Source organism: Clupea harengus, chromosome 26 (genome assembly GCF_900700415.2).
Source record: "Clupea harengus chromosome 26, Ch_v2.0.2, whole genome shotgun sequence".
Taxonomy (NCBI): Eukaryota; Metazoa; Chordata; class Actinopteri; order Clupeiformes; family Clupeidae; genus Clupea; species Clupea harengus.
In genome coordinates this window covers 5884867-5907897 of record NC_045177.1, presented here as the reverse complement: position 1 = coordinate 5907897, position 23031 = coordinate 5884867, and the positions used below count along the sequence as shown (strand labels likewise).

General features: G+C 45.8%; 2 protein-coding genes across 3 annotated transcripts; one reads left to right on the top strand and one right to left on the bottom strand.

Annotated features, from left to right (window-relative positions):
• The first annotated feature begins 62 nt into the window (after positions 1 to 62).
• On the top strand, positions 63 to 16530 carry LOC105900231 (phosphoribosyl pyrophosphate synthase-associated protein 1). 2 transcript variants are annotated; one of them, XM_031564111.2, is made up of 11 exons: positions 63 to 757; positions 926 to 1029; positions 3877 to 3929; positions 4122 to 4188; positions 7385 to 7557; positions 7814 to 7929; positions 8235 to 8290; positions 9163 to 9308; positions 14080 to 14150; positions 14420 to 14566; positions 16252 to 16530. In XM_031564111.2, exons 2-11 carry the CDS (start codon positions 947 to 949, stop codon positions 16408 to 16410), a joined length of 1071 nt encoding a protein of 356 aa, XP_031419971.1. In that variant the 5' UTR covers positions 63 to 757; positions 926 to 946; the 3' UTR covers positions 16411 to 16530. The 2 variants fall into 2 exon arrangements, with proteins under 2 accessions (XP_031419971.1, XP_031419970.1); XM_031564110.2 differs by having other exon boundaries at positions 64 to 757; positions 923 to 1029.
• Positions 16531 to 19957: 3427 nt separating this feature from the next.
• On the bottom strand, positions 19958 to 21740 carry LOC116219853 (ras-related protein Rap-2a-like). The gene has a single exon (XM_031563827.2). It carries the CDS (start codon positions 21455 to 21457, stop codon positions 20831 to 20833), a length of 627 nt encoding a protein of 208 aa, XP_031419687.1. The 5' UTR covers positions 21458 to 21740; the 3' UTR covers positions 19958 to 20830.
• Positions 21741 to 23031: the final 1291 nt, after the last annotated feature.

The following is a 23031-nucleotide window of genomic DNA, read 5'->3' as shown; positions in this document are numbered from 1 at the left end:
GCCTTCTATTCCTTGTGTTGCAGACCTTGCATTGGCTGCACTTGCCTGCCTGTCAACTACTCAATTTAACCAATGAAAACAATTGTGGGATTTTTTTATTCTGACCGCATTGCAACAAAGTTTACCGTGGTGCAAGTGAAGCTTTTTTTTGTGTTATTCTTTATCCGATTTCGCGGTTTAATACAACATGTAAAGGATGTGAAAGGGCACCATTTAGAAACATTTTTTCGACTCTTGTGTAATACGCCTAAGGAGCGAAGTACAAACGTTTCCCTGTTTTTTTCCTTGTTTATGGCATGGTAGACAAACCCATCGTTCTGGAAAGCGATCGATGACTGGCTCTCGAACTAAAGTTGATAGTAGTCGCCTAACACACCCATAGGTGGCTGCTTGCTTTCGAATTTGTTTGCCTTGTATGCGTAGTTAGTGAGACGACGTATTTGTAGAAGCACATTCAGGCCAGCAGCTTGGTAGGCTACATGCTTTTTTCAAGTGTGCCACGGTGGTTTTAATGCAGAGTTGCTGTATTCAGTTACCTATCTACGGGCCAGCGTTGTTGGTGGTCCATTTGTAGGTCCAGTTTTTTGCTGGGGTAGCGACAGAGGAAAACAGGACATCCCTGAAGTTCCAGTTAGCTGTAGCTGTAAACCACGGCGGCAGTGGTCGGTGAAATTGTGTCTGTGTAACTTAGCCTGTAGCACCAATACCAGGGAATAGCCTACATCGAAGGCTAACTTTACCACCAGTGCCATTGCAGGTTTGTAAATTGATACAAACTATAAGATTGTATATGCTTGCCTTTTTTATACCACTGTAAATGTGCTGTCTTGCGGAGAAACGGTGTTAGCTAACAGTTGAAAACATGCCAAAAGCTCGTCTTGGACCTCACAAGTCTCTTCTCTCTTATTCCCAAACATCGAAGCAGTCCTATGGTTATCATTCAAGAATGAATGTCGGGAAAAGTGGCTATCGTGTCTTCTCTGCCAACTCCACCACAGCATGCATAGAGCTCTCCAAGAAGATCACAGAGTGAGTGGTTTAACGTTTTTTTTCTGTGTAGCATTCTGTAAAGGTTGTGTTTAAGAGGTAAAATTTGGTAGATTTTTGTATGTTTTTGTGAAGGTCTTGATCATCTCATCCCTTGAAATCTCTGATGGGAATATCTTTAAGACCTATGTGTGTAACCTGCGCCTATCTATTTGCTCTCTCTCTCTCTCCAAGGCTCGTCAGCTAGCTTGGCATTTTGTCTTTTTCAGTGGCCCCTCACCCCTCAGCCTAAGACCTTGGTGACACATTCTGTCAGTTAGTGAGGTGGCTGGTTACTACATGATCTGATAGAACAACTGACTGTCACTCCCAGGGGCAGTAGTGCTAGCACACACTGTTGGGTGTGAGGTGTATGTTGTGTTTGTGGATGAGCAAGACCTTACCAGCAGGGTGCCTTATAAAGCGTTGGAAAAGCAAAATAGCCGGTTTGTGGTGAAGTGGCTGTCACACTTGACTTAGGTGTGTTTTTGCTGTTAGCCATGCTCTTCAAAGAGCAGGTCACACTGAAGAACTAAAACTAATTAAAATTTGAAAAACGATTTCCCAATTCCTTAAAACCATACCGTTGTTTGTAACTGAGGCAAACAACCAGTGTGTAGAATATACCAAAGGCTTTTTTGAGCCTACATCCTCTAGAGACCGTCATGGTGAGCGGAACTTCCTTAGCTAGGAACTCTCGGCTCTGGATGGCCTGTCTGTCGACGCCAGTTATTAATGATGCAAGCAAGGCGCTGGCCTGGAAGCATGAGGTAAGATGAAAGGCTCACAAGCAACAACTCATTAGACTGGACTTGCTCCCAAGAAAAAGCTGATCTGAGTACAGTGCTTCGGATGGGTTGTTCCTCCAAATTATTGGGATCAAAGGGAGACCTTGAACAGATGCGTCACTGCGATGGGCAGGGTGGGATGGCCATCGTGCCGAATTGGGTAATGGCTGCCAGCCACTGATTTGTGTCTGGCGGACAAGCATTTCAAGATGAGCCCCCCCCCCCCCCCCCCCCCCCCCTCACACACACACACACACACACACACACACACACACACGCACACGCACACGCGCACACACACACAGAGTACAGAGAGAGAAAGTACAGCGAGAGAGAATAGACAGAGAGAGAGAATAGACAGACACTTACAAACAAACAGACACATGCACACAAATACTCAGGGGGCTCTGAAAGAGCAGTTGCCTCTGGGTACAATTGGGCAGTTGTCTTCTACCTGTCTTGTCACACAGCCAGCTGTCCTGTCCTTTCCTGTCCTCAGAAGATGGATGATGGGATGTGGAACCCTACCCTGTTATTAAAACAATCACCAGGAAGCCATTTGCATGGGCTCACCTGGTTTCTTCTGACTCTCTTCAGCTTGATTACGAGTGGCCCAAAATAGCCTGCGCTGTTCTTTTGTGAATTAAACTAATTTTACATTTTCCCTCTAGGCAGTCAGGATGTTGATTTTCTTTCTAGGTTAAATTGACTGACTTGGCCTGGCACCGACATACTGCTACATAAAAACAATATTAGTCCAGTTTAACCGTGCATATAACCGATACCACAGCCAAACCCTGTCAGTCTCTTTTTCTATCACTTTCAGGGTCTGTGTGCTCTGGCAGTCACAGACGTCCCCCATAGCTGATCCGCCCGAACCCCACAGGGGCGAGTGTGTGACCCAACCCCACACGGGCGAGTGTGTGACCCAACCCCACACGGGGAGTGACACGGCGAGTGTGTGTGACCCAACCCCATAGGGGCGTGTGTGTGACCCAACCCCACAGGAGCGAGTGTGTGACCCAACCCCACACGGGCGAGTGTGTGACCCAACCCCGAGTGTGTGACCCAACCCCATAGGGGCGAGTGTGTGACCCAACCCCGAGTGTGTGACCCAACCCCGAGTGTGTGGCCCAACCCCACAGGAGCGAGTGTGTGACCCAACCCCACAGGGGCGAGTGTGACCCAACCCCACAGGGGCGAGTGTGTGACCCAACCCCACAGGAGCGAGTGTGTGACCCAACCCCACAGGAGCGAGTGTGTGACCCAACCCCATAGGGGCGAGTGTGTGACCCAACCCCGAGTGTGTGACCCAACCCCACAGGAGCGAGTGTGACCCAACCCCATAGGGGCGAGTGTGTGTGTGACCCAACCCCATAGGGGCGTGTGTGTGTGTGACCCAACCCCATAGGGGCGTGTGTGTGTGTGTGACCCAACCCCACAGGGGCGAGTGTGCAGCAGTGCCCTGTGATGCTGTGTCCACTAGAGAGGGTCTGAACACGCGGGCCAGCATGAGGGCTAATGGCTCTTTGTAGCAAGGGGCACCCATTTCATCCTCACTATTTGACAGGTTTATGCTCCTTAACCTTCTGTGTCCTTTTTTACGAGGGAGGCTGTTACCATGTCAACACATCTTTAGTCAACACATGGTTCCCCTAGGGACTGTCCCTCTATAACTCGTATCCGTAAAAACTTTTTTTTTTTTTTTTTCCCTCCTGTCCTCTGGTAGGGTGTTGAAAGTTGGACTTCATGTCTGGCCTTGTAACATACTGTAGTGTTGGTCAGCTGTCTTAAATTCATAACCTTGTCTTTTATCTAAGTGCTTAACGCAGAGGGGGGAGTGAATTCGGCCATAAACTGCTATCTGTTTTGTCTCCTGTTTGTATTTGTTCTTCACTGTGGAATCTCTGGAATCGGTTGGTTAAGAGCTTATTCTGCTCACACTGAGTGTGTGTGGGTGTGGGTGGGTGGGTGTGTGGGTTGTAGGTAAAGTGCTTTTGTCTTGCGGGTTGTGATTGTGCAAACATATAGTACACTCACGTGCTTGCGTCTCTCCCAACAGGCGTCTTGGTGTTGACTTGGGAAAGTCTGTGGTCTATCAGGCTTCTAACAAAGGTAAGTGGCCAATCAACATCATCCCACCATGGTGCTTAACGCACTCATGTCACTTCTAACACAGTGTAGATTCAATGTTCAATTCCCTTCAATTTAAGCATAATGTAATCAGAGCAGTTTCATCACTGTATTAGTAAGCCACCTCGGTTGATTTAAATTCTGTTTCTGTTTATTTTCTCCCTTTTCTGATAGAAACCAGAGTAGACGTGAAGGAGTCTGTTCGTGGGCAGGACATCTTCATCATCCAGACCATACCCAGGTAAGGAGCTCTCATCTTCATCATCCAGAGACCATACCCAGGTAAGGAGCTCTCGGCGGCCTGTAGGTTGCCGTGGTGACCTACATCATGCCCAGGCATTTTGTCGGTGTCTATGGAAACGAGGCCACTGTGGAATGCTGCGGTGTCATCGCGCCCGAGTCGATTCGTGCCTCGCCGTCTGGTCTGCCGGGTCAGCCCACCACTGAAGCCACACGGCAGCACGCCTAACCTAAAAAAAATCTGCTGTGCCACTTTCTCTGTAACACATTTGAAACCAAGCTGACCCAGAATCAGGCGGTGCACCGTTTCTGCCAGCTATCAGCTGAACTGAAGCTACATAGAAAGTCAAGACCGAAAACAGGAATGGCTTAAGCCATGTTATGTTTGCAGTGTCTTGGGGAGAAGTTATTTTGTCATTCCTTAGTCTATGTTATTTGTAATGTGAGTTGTCTCCTTGTTGGCAAGATCTGTGGTTTCACGTGTGGGCTCAGTGTGTTCCTTGATAATCAGTGCAAGGAGAGTGAAGCTATGCACTTTATTAGCATACTCCTGTGAATAACAAATAAAAGCTCGGTGCCTGTCTGTATGGTGTGGCCTTGCTGACACGACTGAGTGGAAAAACACCCTACACAGAACCTAGCAGCACCTGTCTAGACTGTCAAATGCACAGCAAATGTCACAATTGAAGTTGTATGCTCAGCTCCTTGGGAGCAGGGACACTGATGAATGTGTACCTCACTGTACACTAAAGCAGCATTATTTAGGTTCGGTCAAAAATTAGCATAGAGCTAACTAGCATGCACAAAACTGGCAAACGCTACCAACAGCGCAGTTGGCACTGATAAAAGCTTGCTAACATGCTAACATGCTAACTGGCGTCTTTTGGCGATATCCTGCTGTAAAGGCTTTTCTTACATCTTCGCAGGGTGTCCCAACCCCAAACAACAAAACTACTTAGTGCAGCTAAGCCTGGACAGCTAGTGGGAACGACAGGTGTGTGTGTGTATCTGTCCTTCACATGACCATATTCCATCAAAATTAATTTGAAGATGATACCAAAAGTAGTAGCTCATAAAAGCGCAACACGTGGTCAGTTTTTGCACAGTGTCACTTTAGGTCAGACTAGAGGGAAGTACAGTTGAAATGAAGGGGTCATGGAAATGTGAGCGTGTTGGTGTCTCGTGACTCCTATGCACAGACACGGCGTCTGGGTTTTCATTTCATAAGCACAGTGGATCAAAATACATGCCTGTCATTACTTGGTTTTTCTTTCCAAACGAAATGAAAACTGAAGTCTCACTCCTTGAATTTCAGAGCTCGTGTGTCTTTAAGACACAAACGCATTTGGGGTATGTCCAAACGTTTGGGTAATGGCACTTTCTTTTAGGCGCGTGAGTAGCTTACTCTCAGTGTGCCTGGCGACAGCGAAGAAGTACACTTTATCTGGTCATTAATTCAGGCCTGGTTCTCCGGTGTCTGTCTTAAACTGTGTGAGTTATAGAGAGTGGTGGAGCACAGTCTTCTGAGGTGGTGGCCCTGTCACTCAACGAGGTAGAGCGATCTCAGGTGTCTGTCTTAAACTGTGTAAGTTACAGTGAGTGGTGGAGGATGGCCTTTCTGAGGTGATGACCCTCTGTCACTCTACGAGGTGAGAGCCTTAAGGAGGACTGCTTCGTTTTGTACCTCACAGAGTTGGCCATTTTTCAAAATTGAGATTGACAAAGATTGACCAAAGGAGGTGTATTTTATGGCATGAGCTGCATTGAAGGCAGTGGATTTTTTTTTTAATGCTAGCGTGAGACAGGACATAAATGTGTCTCATGGCAAAAAGCGTGAGAGTTGGCAAGCCTGTCCCTTACACAGCAGCAGCTTAGCATGGCTTAGCTAGCATGGCTAAAGGACCCTCCAGTTTACGGGGAGCCTTTGATGCTGTTCTGTCCAGCACACATTAGTGGACTTCTGCTTCTCTGGAGGGGACCTGGTCTCGCTCCCCCTGGTAAGATGAGCTGGTAACGTGAAGAGTGTACCACTCTCCATCACCTACTGCTTGGTGTCGAGTTACAGAGGCCCTGGAATGGGAAAGGTCATGTGGCATTCTACCTGTACTTGTGGGGCTCACTGAAAGGGGCTAGTAAAGAAGAAGTACCACTAACACATGTAATACCACACAATGACAAGACAATAAAACTATTAATTGTGTATTATTGCCTTTAAAATATTATAGGACATTTGTATGACCTTTTTGTGTGTTGCCAACAATTGCAGAGTGAAAAATGGGAGAGGCTTACCTGGATATATCCTCAGGATACGTACTGAATTCATAATAGTCATTAGGCATTAGTGGTTTTCAGAAGCCACATACAGGTCCAGAACTGAATATGCCCCAGAAGTGATATGCTGCACGCATGTGATATGTTGTTCAACTTTGGACCTCCATGACCATATTTATACAGGCAGTTGCAGAAGCACCCATATTTACCATGAATGTGCCAGTCTGCATGTAATAACCCTGAGTAAAGGTCAAATATGAAAGGGCTGGCCTCGCTTTAAAAGCGCGGAGAAAAGCCAGCTTGTGCTTTATGGGAACAATGGCTGCTTCTTTCATGGAGGTCTAAGGGGCTTGAGAAAGGCCTCTTAGGTTCAGGGTTCAACTGGTGGTATGCCTTGGCATAAGTAGCCGGCTGCCTGCTTCTGAATGAGCTTCAGTGGAATTTTGAGAGTGCCAGGACTGGCGCTATGCCAGGGTGGTAATGTGAGATGAGATGGGAGGGAAGCTCCATCATGAAGCTGGAATGAACATAGCCACCGGTGGTGCCCTAATGGTGGCATTTCATTCATTCGTTCTGTGGAAGTGCAATGGGATAGATTGTCTTCTTTACTACATCCTGGATGACTCTGCATATCAGCACCACTTAATATATGTTCAATTGAAATATGTAAAGGAAGTTAAATTAGTTCTAGTGAGAGATCAAAACATTTTGGTTCAACGGTCAAGTTATAGTTACAGAAGATGGATAGACTGGTCTGTAACGTCACTGACATTTCTATCCCATCAAGAGAAAGATTTGAGACTGAAAATCCCAACTAAGTCTAGTAAACATGGACATTATCATGAGGTCCTTGCTAACACGCTCTATGCTCGGCCTCAGAAGAAATCTCTCATATTCTCTCTCATCTCTCTTGTTTCTCTCTAAAGAGATGTGAACACCGCCATCATGGAGCTGCTGATCATGGCCTACGCCCTGAAGACGTCATGTGCGAAGAACATCATCGGGGTCATCCCCTACTTCCCCTACAGCAAGCAGTGTAAGATGAGGAAGAGGGGCTCTATCGTCTGCAAACTGCTGGCCTCCATGTTGGCCAAAGCAGGTACAGGTTACATCTGTCTATCTCTCTGTCCGGCCAACCAGTCGAGTGTGGATGCCACTCCGTGCCATGCTTGTGGTTCTGCTTGTGTGTGTTGGCGTTGAGTTGAGAGTGCAGGCTGCTTGTTGTCACATAGCTGGAGTGTAACACTACACCAGCAGCAGGCCACCAGCCTCATCAACACCTTCACCAGCCAAGGTGTTAATTCCCCCCCCCCCCCCCCCCGCCTCTCTCTACTCTCGATCCTCCCGCCTGACAGGTTTAACTCACATCATCACCATGGATCTGCACCAGAAGGAGATCCAGGGCTTCTTCGGTTTCCCCGTGGACAACCTGCGGGCTTCTCCCTTCCTGATTCAGTACATCCAAGACGAGGTAAACACAAGGTTCAAGACCGATCCCTCGGGTCTGAGGAGCCACTGCTATCTGTTGAGCCTTTTCCTTGGGTGCTGAGGCATCTGGCCGACCAACAAGATTAAAAAGTTGGAAGAGTTGATGGTCAAGTTGAAGTTTTAAAACCCTTATACTAAAAAACTTGTTTAAATTCCCAAATTTCCACATTGCTGTTCAGATTTGTTTAGCAGAGTAACCAAATAAATGCTGTATTGTAGCTTACGGCACTTTGCAAACTAATGAGCCTCAGTGAGTAATATATCCCTTCATTTTCTCTTCCTGTTCAGATCCCAGATTACAGAAATGCTATTATTGTCGCCAAATCCCCATCGGCTGCAAAGAGGTAAAGGAAGGTTGGGATTACATCGGCTGCTCACTTGGCAAAACATAATGCTAACAATCTAAAAGTTGGGCCCCTCTCACACACACACACACACACACACACACACTTACACACACACACACACACACACACACACACACACACACACTTACACACACACACACACTCACACACTTACACACACACATTTACACACACACAGACACACACACCCACAGACAGACAGACAGACAGACACACACACACACACACACACACACACACACACACACACACACACACACACACACACACACACACACACACACACACACACACACACGCGGAAACAATGTATGCATTCACTCACTTCATTTTCATCCAGTCTGCCACATCTAATGTTTCAGTGTTCTAGAGGCCTGGAATGCCACTTAAAGGCAGAGCATGTCTGGCTGTGTAAGTGATGTGGGAGTGCTGAAGGCAACCATGACTGAGGTTTAATACAAATACTTCCATGGTTTGTAAAAAAAAAAAAAAAGGGAAAAAAAGGCTCCGATCATGAACCAAATGGGGATGTTATATGAAATATTCCCCTTCCCTGGCCTCTGGTTTGGGGTTAGGTTTGAGTGTGGAAAAATAATAATAATAATAATGAATTGTATTTATACAGCACACTTTAAAATAGAAAGAAGTCCCAAGGTGCTTTGAATGGGTCATGGTACCAGGTCATGGGGACCAGCTGATTCTCAACCACAAATGTGTTATCTACCCTCCACTTGCATTTTGCTACTTAGTTGTGTTGTACATCTATGTTCATAACAGACACAACACTAAATGTTTGCTGTGAAATCTCCATTTCTCTTGTGTGTGTGTGTGTGTGTGTGCGTCTGCAGAGCCCAGTCCTACTCCGAGAGGCTGCGTCTGGGTCTAGCGGTGATCCACGGCGAGGCACAGTGCTCCGAGTCTGACATGGCCGACGGGCGCCAGTCTCCCCCCCTGGTGCGCTCCTCCAGCGGCCACCCCGGCCTGGACCTCCCCTGTAAGACACCTCCTCCTCCTCCTCCTCCTCCTCCTCCTCCTCCTCCCACCGCACTCACCAGCACCGTCTTTACAAGACTAGTCACTAACACACTTTAAATCCTTCGACAGCAGTACTTGAGAGCAAATCCAAACAAAGACCCCCACACATTCAAAAGATATCATTCTCCCCAATGGTCGTCTGAACTGAAAGGTGATTGGCTGGCAGGTTTCCTAGGTGACCACGACCGGCCTTCAGGGTCTCCAAACTCATTTCCGCCCCTCTAAGTACTCAGTCTACCTTTTTTTATTAGCCTTTTTTTTTTTTTTTTAGCAGGGCTTTGCCGTTCACTTGAACGCACAGCTAAGCTCTTTGTCCTTCCCCCCTACTCCCAAACCCCCTGCGTCTCCTCAGCCGGGGAAAGTGGAGATGCTGGGCATTTTACAGGCAATTAAAAGCTCTTTGTCGTGCGGAGAACATGAACTTCGTGTTCTGATTACTCTTGCTTGGGTGATCGTGGCTCAAGTGTTTATTGGGAATCAAGGGCAGCCCCAGTCTTCCCGAAGGGCATTTCATCTTACAGGAGGTTCCTAAAGAAATTCAAATCTTTCACCCTGTGTGAATCCATTTGTAGCTAGAATGAATTCTGCAAAATACATGGTAGTGTATGAAGCATGCCATGTGGAGCTTGTTTTGCTAAAATACATTGCCTACATTTATTTTTATAATTGTTGTTTTGCTTAGACACCAAGACCTAGAGAACTCTACCCAGTTAAAACATTATGTTGGTTCAGGTAAAGTCATGCCTTGCATGCCTTTCAACGCATGACCCACTAACATGAGTTAAAGTCTGTCAAACTTGAGGTATTTGTTTCACCTCTTACTGTCTTTGGCATTCATTGCACAGCATGGATTTTAGACTCAACGCACTCACTGTACTCAGTACTAAAAACACATACTAGACACCCCCACAGTATTTATTTTAATTAGGTATTTAATTTAGTACAGTATTTATTCCTGCTGTTTTATTTAAGACCCATACTAGACACCCTTAAGGCCAATTTAAAGTCCAGGTGACAAGTGGCTCTCTACAAAAAGTAACATACAATTGACAAACTTTGTGTCTGCTAGGGTGTGGCCAAAATTATCGGTGTCTGGTTGAACGTTTTTGTTTTTGCTACACAGATTTGATGGATGTTTTTCCTTGTAGACGTGGATACAGCCATCTGGCTAGTTCATGTTTTGGTATCCTCGGTAGCTGGCAGTGCCAGCTGTAACAGTTGGGGAGATATAATTTATATGTTAATGATGGGATATAAAGAGGAAGGTGCCATCTTCCGTAGCCAGTGTGACTTGAACTAGTTAACTAAGTTTGGTTAGCTAGGTAATTGGGTTGCTATAGAAATGACATCCTCTCCTCTCTTCTCCTCTCCTCTCCTCTCCTCTTCTCCCCTCCTCTCCTCTCCTCTAACGTTGGTTAGCTAGGTAATTGGGTTGCTATAGAAATGACATGTTCTGTGCTGAGCCAGTTTGTCATCAGCCACGGACTAACGTTGTTGCCAGACCCTTTTCATTCTTGTCGAGTGACACTTGTCGCCTGGACTATAAATTGGCCTTTACTGAACATCCACTCTGCTGTACTCAAATTAGCCCCCCCCCCCCCCCAAACTATATTTAGTTCTGCTGCTATACTTAAGATCCATAATCACCATCCCCACAATAGAGACTATCAGTCCTGATTGCCAAAGCCCTTCAGGAAGTGCAGCAGGCCGTCTCCTGATTCATCCCTCCAGACTGTTTAGCCCCTCCTCTCCCCTCCTCTCTCCTCTCCTCCTCTCTCCTCCTCTCCTCTCCTCTCCTCTCCTCCCCTCCCCTCCCCTTGGGAGTTGAGAGTCTGAGTGGTGGGGAAACTCTACAGGTCCACTCAGCACACAGAGCCAAAGACGTGACTGTTTCCCCGCCTGAGTCAAACCTCACCTTCCAGCCGGTGTCTCGAAATGACCAGGGTTTAATGTTTAGCTATTAGGTTAAGTCTTTCACATACATTTCTGAAAAAATGGATTGCTGCTTGATAACTGGTTTGGTTTGTAAAGTGGAAAAAACACAGGTTTTGCCTTCTCCCTGTGGTGACATGCATCACCTGTGGTTTCTCACCAGAGTCCGTTGTTCCCTTTTCAGTTAGCCCATAAAAGAGACTTCTGTTCCTGTTTTAAATGTGTGTGTGTGTGTGTCCGTGTGTGTGTGTGTGTGTGTGTGTGTCCGTCCGTGTGTGTGTGTGTGTCCGTGCCTGCACTAATGCCTCTGTCTGAACTGAAGTGTTTTGTTCTGTGATGTGATCCGTTTTCTGCGCTGCTAATCCAGGGAGGCACCAAGCACCGTTTCCCGGCATTGAGCTCCCAAGTACGGCCGCTCCGCTGTGTCCTCTCTACTGGTTGAATGTAGCCGCCGCCGCGCTGACGACGGTTTCCCAACCTCCCGCATGTCAACTCTCTCAGTGTCCGCCAGCCAGCCCGAGGGCTTTCAACCTCCAGCCATTAGGAACCCCTTTATAAACCCCACATCTGTCTGTCCATTAGGAACCCCTTTATAAACCCACCCCTCTCCCACATCTGTCTGTCCATTAGGAACCCCTTTGAGACCCACCCTTCTCCCACATCTGTCTGTCCATTAGGAACCCCTTTATAAATCCACCCCTCTCCCACATCTGTCTGTCCATTAGGAACCCCTTTATAAACCCACCCCCCTCCCACATCTGTCTGTCCATTAGGAACCCCTTTATAAACCCACCCCTCTCCCACATCTGTCTGTCCATTAGGAACCCCTTTATAAACCCACCCCTCTCCCACATCTGTCTGTCCATTAGGAACCCCTTTATAAACCCACCCCTCTACCACATCTGTCTGTCCATTAGGAACCCCTTTATAAACCCACCCCTCTACCACATCTGTCTGTCCATTAGGAACCCCTTTATAAACCCACCCCTCTCCCACATCTGTCTGTCCATTAGGAACCCCTTTATAAACCCACCCCTCTCCCACATCTGTCTGTCCATTAGGAACCCCTTTGAGACCCACCCTTCTCCCACATCTGTCTGTCCATTAGGAACCCCTTTATAAACTCACCCCCCTCCCACATCTGTCTGTCCATTAGGAACCCCTTTATAAACCCACCCCTCTACCACATCTGTCTGTCCATTAGGAACCCCTTTATAAACCCACCCCTCTACCACATCTGTCTGTCCATTAGGAACCCCTTTATAAACCCACCCCCCTCCCACATCTGTCTGTCCTTAACAATAGACTCCCAGTCCCCATGACTCTGTTCAAATAAAGGGGAAATGCATTTGATCACTATAGAGGGCGGGAATCACGCCTCCTCATCCTAGTGTCTTTGTTCTCAATGGCTAAGATTGGAAGCTCTCTCTCTCTGTCTGTCTCTCTCTCTCTCTCTCTCTCTCTCTCTCTCTCTCTCTCTCTCTCCCCCCCCCCCCTTTCATTCTGAATGCCTGCCTATGGTCAGGCGCTCGCTGCACATTGAGCAGCCGTCCTCTCATCATTATGACTGGGCTCTGTTGCAGGAAGTGACTGAGATAATGACTTCCCTGTAGCTTCCTTTTGTTCCGCTGGTGGCTGAGGCCGTTGCCAGAATGGTGCAATGCTAATCATGCTAATCATGCTTATTATGTGAAGTGCACAGACAGCTCCTGTGTCACTAAGTTTGTAATGGTGAATTAGCTAGAGCTATAGAGAGGCCATTATACATCTGCTGTAGCTTGCACACCCATCAACTTTATTCGCAATTAAGTTCATTACAATTTGATTGGTCAGAGCACATGTTAGATAGACATTACTTGATCCTTCTAATGAGTCCCTGCTCACTGAATCATAATCCTGAGCACAATTATTACATAGTTTACTCATTAAAATCTCAAAAACCAGTTTCCCATGGCATTTTGTTTCACTTGATATCTTTTCATGTCTCGTTTGGAGTCATAAATGATTGAAATGGATTTCATACTTTTTGTTTTCTGTGCATGTTTCTCATGGTTTCATTTAAAGACTCGGAACTGATCCCGGACAAAGGGGACATTCTCATGGGTGGTGTTCTGGGATCAGTGGAGTTCTAAGAAGGGTCGTGACATTCTCATGGGTGGTGTTCTGGGATCAGTGGAGTTCTAAGAAGGGTCGTGACATTCTCATGGGTGGTGTTCTGGGATCAGTAGAGTTCTAAGAAGGGTGGTGACATTCTCATGGGTGGTGTTCTGGGATCAGTGGAGTTCTAAGAAGGGTCGTGACATTCTCATGGGAGGTGTTCTGGGGATCAGTGGAGTTCTAAGAAGGGTGGTGACATTCTCATGGGTGGTGTTTCTTGGATCAGTGGAGTTCTAAGAAGGGTGGTGACATTCTGATGGGTGGTGTTCTGGGATCAGTTTGCATGGCCTCCCCTTGCTGTGTTGCTGTGTTTTTTATTTTGTGTTTGATACCAGTGCTTTAGAATCATTAGCATCCAGCTGTTGGGGTTACAGCAATCACTAGTGGCTGTTCTAACTGAGCCGGTAATAAAGAACCATGACTTCAGTACCTACCATAACCGAGGTACTAAACCCCATCTTCACACATGTGCAGCGGACTAATGTATTCTCACTGGTCCTTTGGAATTTCACTTGAATTCAATTTAACCAGACCTTCATCAGCCCTTGTGTTTTTAGTGATGTGGTCTGTGTGAAAACGTAAACATTTGTATCTCTTCAGCTCCATGGAAATGATTCCTTTCCCCCTCTCCTGTGTTCTAGTGATGATGGCGAAGGAGAAGCCGCCCATGACCGTGGTGGGAGACGTTGGTGGAAGAATCGCCATCATTATCGTAAGACGGGTTGTTTACATCCTCTGTCTACCAAATGCCGTCACGTTTTTTTTAATATACATTGACAGTTTGAGGACGTTCATAGTCACGCTGAAATCACTTTAAATGAGTTTGTCCTACACATGTCCTTAACATTCAAGATCCTTTAGCTCGCATACATGCCAGTCCGACCAAAACCTATAGCAAAAACCAACTAGCTGATCGGAAATGTACTTGGACTGCGTGTATGTGACCATCAGACATGACCCGGGCCCCGTGTTTGTTCACAGGACGACATCATAGACGACGTGGAGAGCTTCGTGGCGGTGGCTGAGCTTCTGAAGGAGAGGGGCGCCTATAAGATCTACATCATGGCCACGCACGGCCTGCTGTCGGCCGACGCCCCGAGGCTCATAGAGGAGTCTGCCATTGATGAGGTGAGAGCTCCCATGTGCTTCATCTAGTTCTTACTGATGTTCACTCATGTAAACCTGGTAACACTTTTAGAATATGCAGAATATGAAGCTCATAGTGGGCAGTGCACAGATCAGTGATGACGATCGCTCTAAAAGAATACATGCTTATTTAAATGAACTGAGGGCTCTGTATCTTAGAAATGTTCAGTTGGATCTTAGAAATGTTCAGCTGGATCTTAAAAATGTTTAGCTAGATCAGTATTATTGTATCCTCTTTGTGGTTCAGGACAAATGATGTTACCCACTGTTAAAATTCTCTTGTGTTGACGTCTGATTTGTTTTTGTCTACATCTGGTTTTGCTCTGCTGTAGCTCATACCCATTTGATCTATGATGAAAGGAATATGATGCTTTATTTACTGCTCTGCTATACCACATAGATGCATGCATAGTTCAAATAATTTAGCAGAAAGAAAAGAATATTGGTTAAGAAGTTGAACTTCTATATTCCGTTTTATGTTTATTCCTGTGAAGTGTGTTATTGTGTGTGTTTGTGTGTTGTTGCATGTCTGTGTGGGTATGAACAGGATGTTGGCCTGTTTGCAGTGGTGATGTTCTGAGGTTTTGCTCTGTGTTTTATTATTTCCTTCACCTGCCCAGGGACTGCAGATGGAAATGAGCTAGTATTTGGTACAAAGCATCTTTGAGATGAATGTATTTTGAACACGGTCCCTGATATAAATATATTTAATAATAATAATTTACAAGACAATATTGAAATTCAGCATATCACTGGGTACCTCAAACAATAGTTCAATCCCATCCTCTAAATATCCAAAGCCCTTAATCAGATGATCTAATCCCCTTCATTCTTCAGTGTCACCTGAAGTAGGACAGGTCTGCCCCTCTGCTCCCTCGCTCGCTCCCTCCTCCTGCTAATATGGCACCTTTAGAAATCCACCATGAAGCCATGTTTCCCAATGGGATTAGAATCAAGATTTTCCAGTTATTTCTCAATTTGCAAAACCTAAGAACCCTTATTGGATTTTATTGGATAACTAAATCCTGATCCCAATCTAAATGATCTAAAAGTACCCTCTCCTGATCTGAATTATGCACATTTCTAGTCCTTTATCTAGTCATTTATCCAATTTGGTCTCTGAAATCCAGTCAGAAAGAATTTGAAAAAACTGCAGTTTCACAAAATACAGGCAAGAGAAACCGATTGCTACCACATGAGGGCACTGTTGAGCCACACAATAGATCTGGATTCTGAACTACTCAGTCAGATCAAACTTCCCTAATCGTGCAGCTCTGCAGCAGTTCCTTACTGTGTACATCTGCATTGCATCAGTACACGCTTGCTTTACTGTCCTGTGGTCTTCAATGACTTTGTCAATTTCAATGACTTTGTTCTTTTGCTCTTCGACATATCACTCAGTGACGTGGCGTGGTGACATTCCCTATCCTTGAACCCGAGGCCTCTCTGGCCATTTGGATTGCTGCATTTAACTCTTTATCATGACTTATGTAATACAACCCACAGGAAGATGCATTGGCACATGAATACATAACCACGGCATTGTTTGTGTTCTATTAGTTGAGTGAAAGGAACTCATTATTTTAGTCTTTCTGTTCATTTTATGTCTTGATTTCAATTCTCTCTCTCTTTTTTTCTCTTTCTCTTTCTATCTCTCTTTCTGTTAGGTCGTGGTCACTAACACGGTCCCTCACGAGGTGCAGAAGCTGCAGTGTCCAAAGATCAAGACGGTGGACGTGAGCATGATCCTGGCCGAGGCCATCCGCCGCACCCACAACGGCGAGTCCATGGCCTACTTGTTCCGGAACATCACCACGGATGACTAAGCCTGGCCACGCTCGCTGAGACTGGGAGGCAGGAGACCTGGAGAGAAGGAGGGACCAAGTGGCTGCCTGTTACCCGTCGTAACACACACACACACACACACACACACACACACACACACACACACACATACATATATATACACACACACACACACACACACACACACACACACACACACACACTCTCACACTCTCACACACAGTCACACACACACACACACACTCTCTCACACACAGTCACACACACACACACACTCTACACAACTCATTTTCAATCTACATGCAATACACTTTCACACACGCTATATTTTACCATATACAAATAGAAAATGCTTTCACACACTGCAGCGCATACTTTTCTTGAACACGCACACCTACATATTCTCAAAGTCACATGCACACGTACAGAGGCACACACACACACACACACACACACACACACACACACACACACACATATTCTCAAAGTCACATGCACACGTACAGAGGCACCACACTCATGACAGAGACACATGGCCAAGACGCGGTGACACCAAGGATCCAGCCTCTCTCTGCCTGCTACTAGTATGTTGATGTTCTCCATAGGGGTGTTGTATGTTCGATAGGCAACTATGTCTGACTGTGTAACAAAACGCAGAGAAGGCTGCATTCACATGCTAATATCACATGCCAGGTGACTGTTTTTCCACATGTGATGCAATCTGCCTGTGTAATACAGTGTGCTTCAACCACGCATTGTCATCTGAGGAGTTCTTTGGGAAGTAGCAGGTTCCTGCACTTGATTTTTTTTAATTTTTTTTATGCACTCTGCTTAGCTAAAACTCATAAGGTTTCAATTTCACCCTGCCTTTTAGTATTGTTTAGTTTGCTTTCAACAACAAAAATAATCAGTTATGATGACATTAAAAAAAAAAAATCTTCATCTTAATCTGTTGTTTATCCAAAGTCTTTGTTGAAAGCTAATGGGCTGCCTTAAGAGTATAGCACTGTTCTGATTTGAAAACCCACTGCATTATTGCAGTTTACCTTTCTGGACATCTGTCCTTGTTTCCTGTTTTCCTTACAGTAACTGTAACCGAACAGTAGCAAGGAGAAGTTATTTTTACTTGTTTCCTTGTTGGTTTGCATAGACATCAGTGCCTCTATCAGACTGCACTACAAGTGGTCATGAGGCACTCAAGCAGTGGACAGTGTCTAATGACGAGTTTGCAATCATACCGAGCTAATCTTGATTGAGGTGAGGGGGATTTCTGCAAGGGACCTTAATGTACAGACGTTATAGAGTTCCTCTTTTTTTTTCTCATCGAGATCGATTCGTATTTTCGATGAGGAACCTCAGAGTCCAGATGCAGTCTTTTCTAAGGGTGCGATTTGTAATACATGGTTTGAATAACTTTCAGATCTTGGTAGTGCTCTTGAAACCATGCACCATGCCTATGTTTGTGTTTTGGCCCCCCTTTGTATTGGCTAACGGCTCGGCCCACAGAGAGGTGTTGCATTAACCCGCCAGTGGACTTGGATCCACTTGAGTTAAGGTGCCCAACCCCACAACCTCTCAGACTAAACATGTGAGGTGTGATGTCTACGCTGCATATTCTCATAACTCCCAGCTCTCATCAGCCATTTCGGTTACATTCCCTTCAGATGGATTCATGTTTACATTCACTGCCACCAGCTTTTCCTCCTGGTCAAATAAAGTCTTTTTTTTGCCCTCTTTTCTTATAATCTCAGTCTTTCCAAGCCTTTGTTGTGATGGTAGATGTTGACTGATTATTACAGGGTTAACATTTCCATTTGTACTGTGCCTTCTAAGTGAACATTGATTAAATGGTGTGGGACTCTATTACCTTGTATTATGTGTGTCTATCATAGACTTTTGTTCCAACCACGTGTCTGTTGACCTTACGCCAAAGAGCCTGTCAGCCACACCCAATTTGGCAGCACAACACGATCTTAACCCTCATAATTCAAACATACCCCCCTTGCCTATTCCACAGTACAGAGTCACTACTTTAGTCTCAGCCCAAGTGCCATCACAATCACATGGGAGTCAAGGACCCTATACTTGTTCTAAACTCCTCAGGCTTTCCTAAAGCAGTCTCTGTGGAGCTTTGACCAAGTCTAGGGGCAGAGACATGATGAAGGCTCTGGACAGGCACTCGTAAAATAAGTTGTGTTAGTAGTAGTAGTAGTAGTAGTGCATAGTAAAAAGGTCTTCGTCTGTTGTGTGAACGCCAAAGCAGTCCCAAAGTGTTTGCTGTTTGCTGTTTTTTTTAACCGTAGCAACTGAAAGCCCCACTTCCCCAAATGAGACTTTGCATATTGTGAAGTTTCACAAGACAGATGTATATAACCTACACATACCTATAAATCAGTTATTAGTGTACTCATCAACGGTCTTTTCTCATGTCACATACCTTGATGGTCGTATGTCCACGTCTGCGTTGCGGCGCTGTAAGTGCGTACGGTAGACTGGGGCTTGTGCACCGGACTATTTAAACCCGGCTCAAAGAGGAACCAAACAGCAACGGACCACAGGCCACTTCCTCGTGAGTCGGTAAGGAAACAATGCCCCTGGTATCGTAGAAAAGGGGAAAGGGGAAACACATGGGCCCGTGTGGCACTGTGTCGTTTGTGTATCCGCGTGTGTCCTGACAGGACTCATTGTGTGGCCTTTGAAGGCAACCCTCTCACCATATTACGTATCCCACAGGCCTGCTGTCAGATATGCAGTGCGCCATATTAAGTGTAGCCTGTGTGGTTGACTTTGTGTCATACAAATGTATGTAGTGATACTAGGGTTCAAAATTATTTTCATTAAGATTATACTTTTTCTTTTTCTAATACTAGTTGCTGAAAAAAAAGTGTTGCTTAGCCACTGTGATGCCCATTTTGCCAACTAATTTAATCTAGCTAAGGTTAATGCCCTCTTTTACAGCCTGACAAAAACCTAATTAAATAGTGATGAGAAAATCAAGATCAGATTTTATGACATTAAGAAGGAACACATTTAATTGGTTTTGGTGCCTATTTTAACAGTGCTGGAAGGATGTTCTGCTGCAAGCTTGGTATGAAGTGCTAAGACAATGTGTCAGATTTAACCACCAGGTGGCGATGTCTGCTTATCTGTTTGTGTTTTGTTACATTAACACGCGGTTACTTGTCTGTCATTGATAATAGATTCAGTGAAAAATAGTTTTTGACCAACATAGTAGAAACGATTCTGAGTTGAGTTGTTTTCCGGGAATAATTTGGGCCAAGCAGGATAACAGGTAGGCTATCCAAATATAAACATGACTTTCTCACAAGCGCAAACAGACTGATGTTCAGTTAAGCTTAAAAATGTTTGTACAGTCATTCGTCGAAAAACCTTCCGTTCACCTACCCATACATGTTTGCTAACTCATTATACAGCCCTTTACTCTCCACCGTGTGCAACCTATGGATTTATCACGTGTACAAACATGTCACAAGTGTAAATGTCACCGTGATAACAGCTGTAACCACTGCTTCATTGAGACTGGATTGCGGTATAAAAGATAACGTGTTGTTATTCTCAGTATTTTATTGTTGTAAAGATCATTCCATACATAACAATGCACGTAAACATGTAATGCGTGAAAAAAAGTAAAGCCTATTTACACAAAACATCGATAAAGTTCAACTGTAAAATATATTTTAACACTCGCAATAAAAAGGCATAATATCCTCTGCAACCATCTCACAAACATTGAATGAAGTTCAATTCATGCTTTGACAACAATTGGAATTCAGACAGGACCAGTTCTGTAAACAATCTCCGTCAGCTGTATAGTTTCCGCACTTTGTACACAAACATGTTCACAAGCAGGACAAAAACTCTGGGCTTTTGCCTCCTTATTTAAAGAATATGCTGTTAGTTCACAGTTACCAACAGTCTTGAAGTAATATTGCAAATGAACAAAACACACACATTGTAACTTAAAAAAAGGACATAAAAAAGCTATTTATTGATCATATTTTGGACAACAGAAGCTTTTATCATGACTTGAGCAAAGGAGAAAAAAAAGCATATGAAATGCATGTGACCACAGTCTTCAGTCTGTACAGCAGTGCTGTCGTTTCACAGTTCACCTTGTGAGAGGAGTCTCTCCACATCTTCACCTCTGCCCTCACTTGAGTGGCAGTCTCACCCGCGCCTCTGAGTAGCGGTGGGGTGGGCGGGTGTGTCCATCTGAGCCCGTCGGCATTCACATCTCCACCCGAGTCTCTCCCAGAGTCTCGCTCTCCAGCGCGTGGAGGCGTCTCGTCCCCCTCGGGCAGCAGCCTCAACGTCTTGCCGCAGACCTCCTCCTCCTCATCATCATCATTCCTCTTCTTCTTCCTCCTCTGCCCCCGGTTCCCTCTCTCCGGGCTGCTCCCTCCCCCCTCTCTCCCGTTTTTACGAGACGCTGCAGCTGTTGGTCTTGTTCATGGGCGGCCGCAGCCCGTTGTCCTTGGGGATGGTCTCGCGGCGGCGCCGAAGCGCTGGGCTGACGCGGCTCGGCACGTTGGCCTGCTCCAGCAGCTCGCGGAACACCTCCACCACGTTGTCGTTGTCCTTGGCCGAGGCCTCCAGGAAGCTGCTGTTCCAGTCCAGCTCCACGGTGGAGAGCACGCCCTCGGCGGGCACCCGGCGCTCGCTCTCGCGGTCCGCCTTGTTGCCCACCACCACGATGGGCGTGTACTTGTCCGCCTTGACCTCCAGGATCTCGTCGCGCAGGCTCTTGACGGCCTCCAGCGACTCGGGGTCGTCGATGGCGTAGACCAGGGCGAAGGCGTCGCTGCTCTGGATGCTGAGCTTGCGCATGGCCGGGAAGGAGTAGCTGCCGCTGGTGTCCATGATCTCCACGGTCACCTTCAGGCCGCCGACCTCGTACTCCTTGCTGTGGAGCTCCTCGACCGTGCGCCGGTGCTTGGGCTCGAAGGTGTCCGCCAGGAAGCGCTGGATCAGGGCGGTCTTGCCCACGCCGGCTGCCCCCAGGAACACCAGGCGCATGCGCACCTGAGACTTGTCCTTCACGTCCATGGTGGGTGGTCGACTGGCTTGGTTTGGTTTTTCTTGTTTTTGTTGTTTTGAGTCAAAAAGGTCTTCCTCCTGCCTGTCTCTGTCTCTGTCTCTGTCTCTGTCTGCTCAACCTCTGAGGCTGTGGAGCTTAGGTCTCTGGCTGCTCTGTGTGGTCGGATGCACTGAGTGAATGCGTGCTGTGTGTTGTGTTGAAGTGAAGTCTGTGTCCCTGTGTACTACTGCTGGCCACTGATCTCAGGTGCTTCTGGAGCTGGCTACAGAGCCACGCTCCTATTTATGCGTGTTGTCAGTGACTACGGCTCCTTGCCCACTGCCAAAGCACAGCCAATCAACTCGCTGCAGATAACTGAAGGCAAGTGTTCAGGGAAGCCAATCAGAGGATGATATGCAAATTGGTGTAAAACTTGGTTTTTGCGGTGGGAGGGAGGCCGTGGCGCGGAACTGTATAAACAAGGGTTATTCAGGCGTGAAGCATGATATTTCCTGGTATTTAATGATTTCCTTTTTGTTTAACTGCAGAGGATTCTTTTTTCTTTAAGATGTGAAAGTGATCAGAATTGAAGTTAAACAAAAAGCAATTTTTTTTTTTATCCACTTGTGAGTTGAATTCATCTTGTAGTGTAGCGGATGTTTTTAATGTCTTATCTGAAATGAAATTATATCATAAAAAAACATGTGTTCAGCATAACCCTGATGTTCAACACTGCAGACAGGGGATGGTGTATCAAGTCCTACTTTGTTGTTGCATTGAATTCTCATGTGGACTTTGATTTGTTGATTTGTCATATGTCAATTATAAATCATCGTTTATTAAATAGTTAATTCATTAATTATCATTCAGTCAAAGTAGCTGTCACAAATTCAGGTCAACTCTCACAGCCGAACAGTTATATTAGCTTACAAAGCCAAAAATGAAAGGAAAAGCTGATTTCACCATTTGTGACTACTTTGACAGGGAATTATATCTTCCAAGCTAAATTTTCCTCTATGTAGTTCGACAGCTTTAATATGGTTTAATTGTCGTCGCTGTTTAACTGAAATAATTTGTTCATCTCTCAGATATAAAAAACAATAAACAAAAACAAGACTTAATAGTAAAAAAGAAAGGCTTTAGATCTGCAACAGTAAAGAAATGGAAATCCTCAGTCATATCTCGGTTTTGAAATGGATGATGGGGTGCCGCTGTGCGTTGGCATTCCAACTGCTCACATTTTCTTGAAAGTGATGTTCTGGCATTTGACGTGCAAAGCCTCAAAGTGGCACCTAATCTTGGAGCCCTGTCTGCCAGAGGTGGGAGCAGTGTTATTTAAAAAAGGGACCCGTCACGGCTGAGACGTCCCTCTGGAGGCCACTGTGTCACAGCCTCCACTAACTTAGCAGCAGAGTGGAACTACACAAGGCTCAGAGGCATGATGTGGAGAGGAGGAGGAGAAGGAGGAGGAGGAGGAGAAGAAGGATGACAGGAGGAGGGAGAGGAGGACGATGAAGGTTGTATGAATATTTGGCTACCAAACTTGATGGATGGGGTGATGGATGTGTTTATGCATTCTCTTCAAGATTTTGTGAAAATTGAG

Coding starts and splice junctions, on each gene's coding strand:
- LOC105900231 (XM_031564111.2), top strand. CDS start 947: ATGAATGTCGGGAAAAGTGGCTATCGTGTCTTCTCTGCCAACTCCACC. Junction 9,309..14,079: donor CCCCGGCCTGGACCTCCCCT/GTAAGACACCTC, acceptor CCTGTGTTCTAG/TGATGATGGCGAAGGAGAAG. Junction 14,151..14,419: donor GAAGAATCGCCATCATTATC/GTAAGACGGGTT, acceptor GTTTGTTCACAG/GACGACATCATAGACGACGT.
- LOC116219853 (XM_031563827.2), bottom strand. CDS start 21,457: ATGGACGTGAAGGACAAGTCTCAGGTGCGCATGCGCCTGGTGTTCCTG.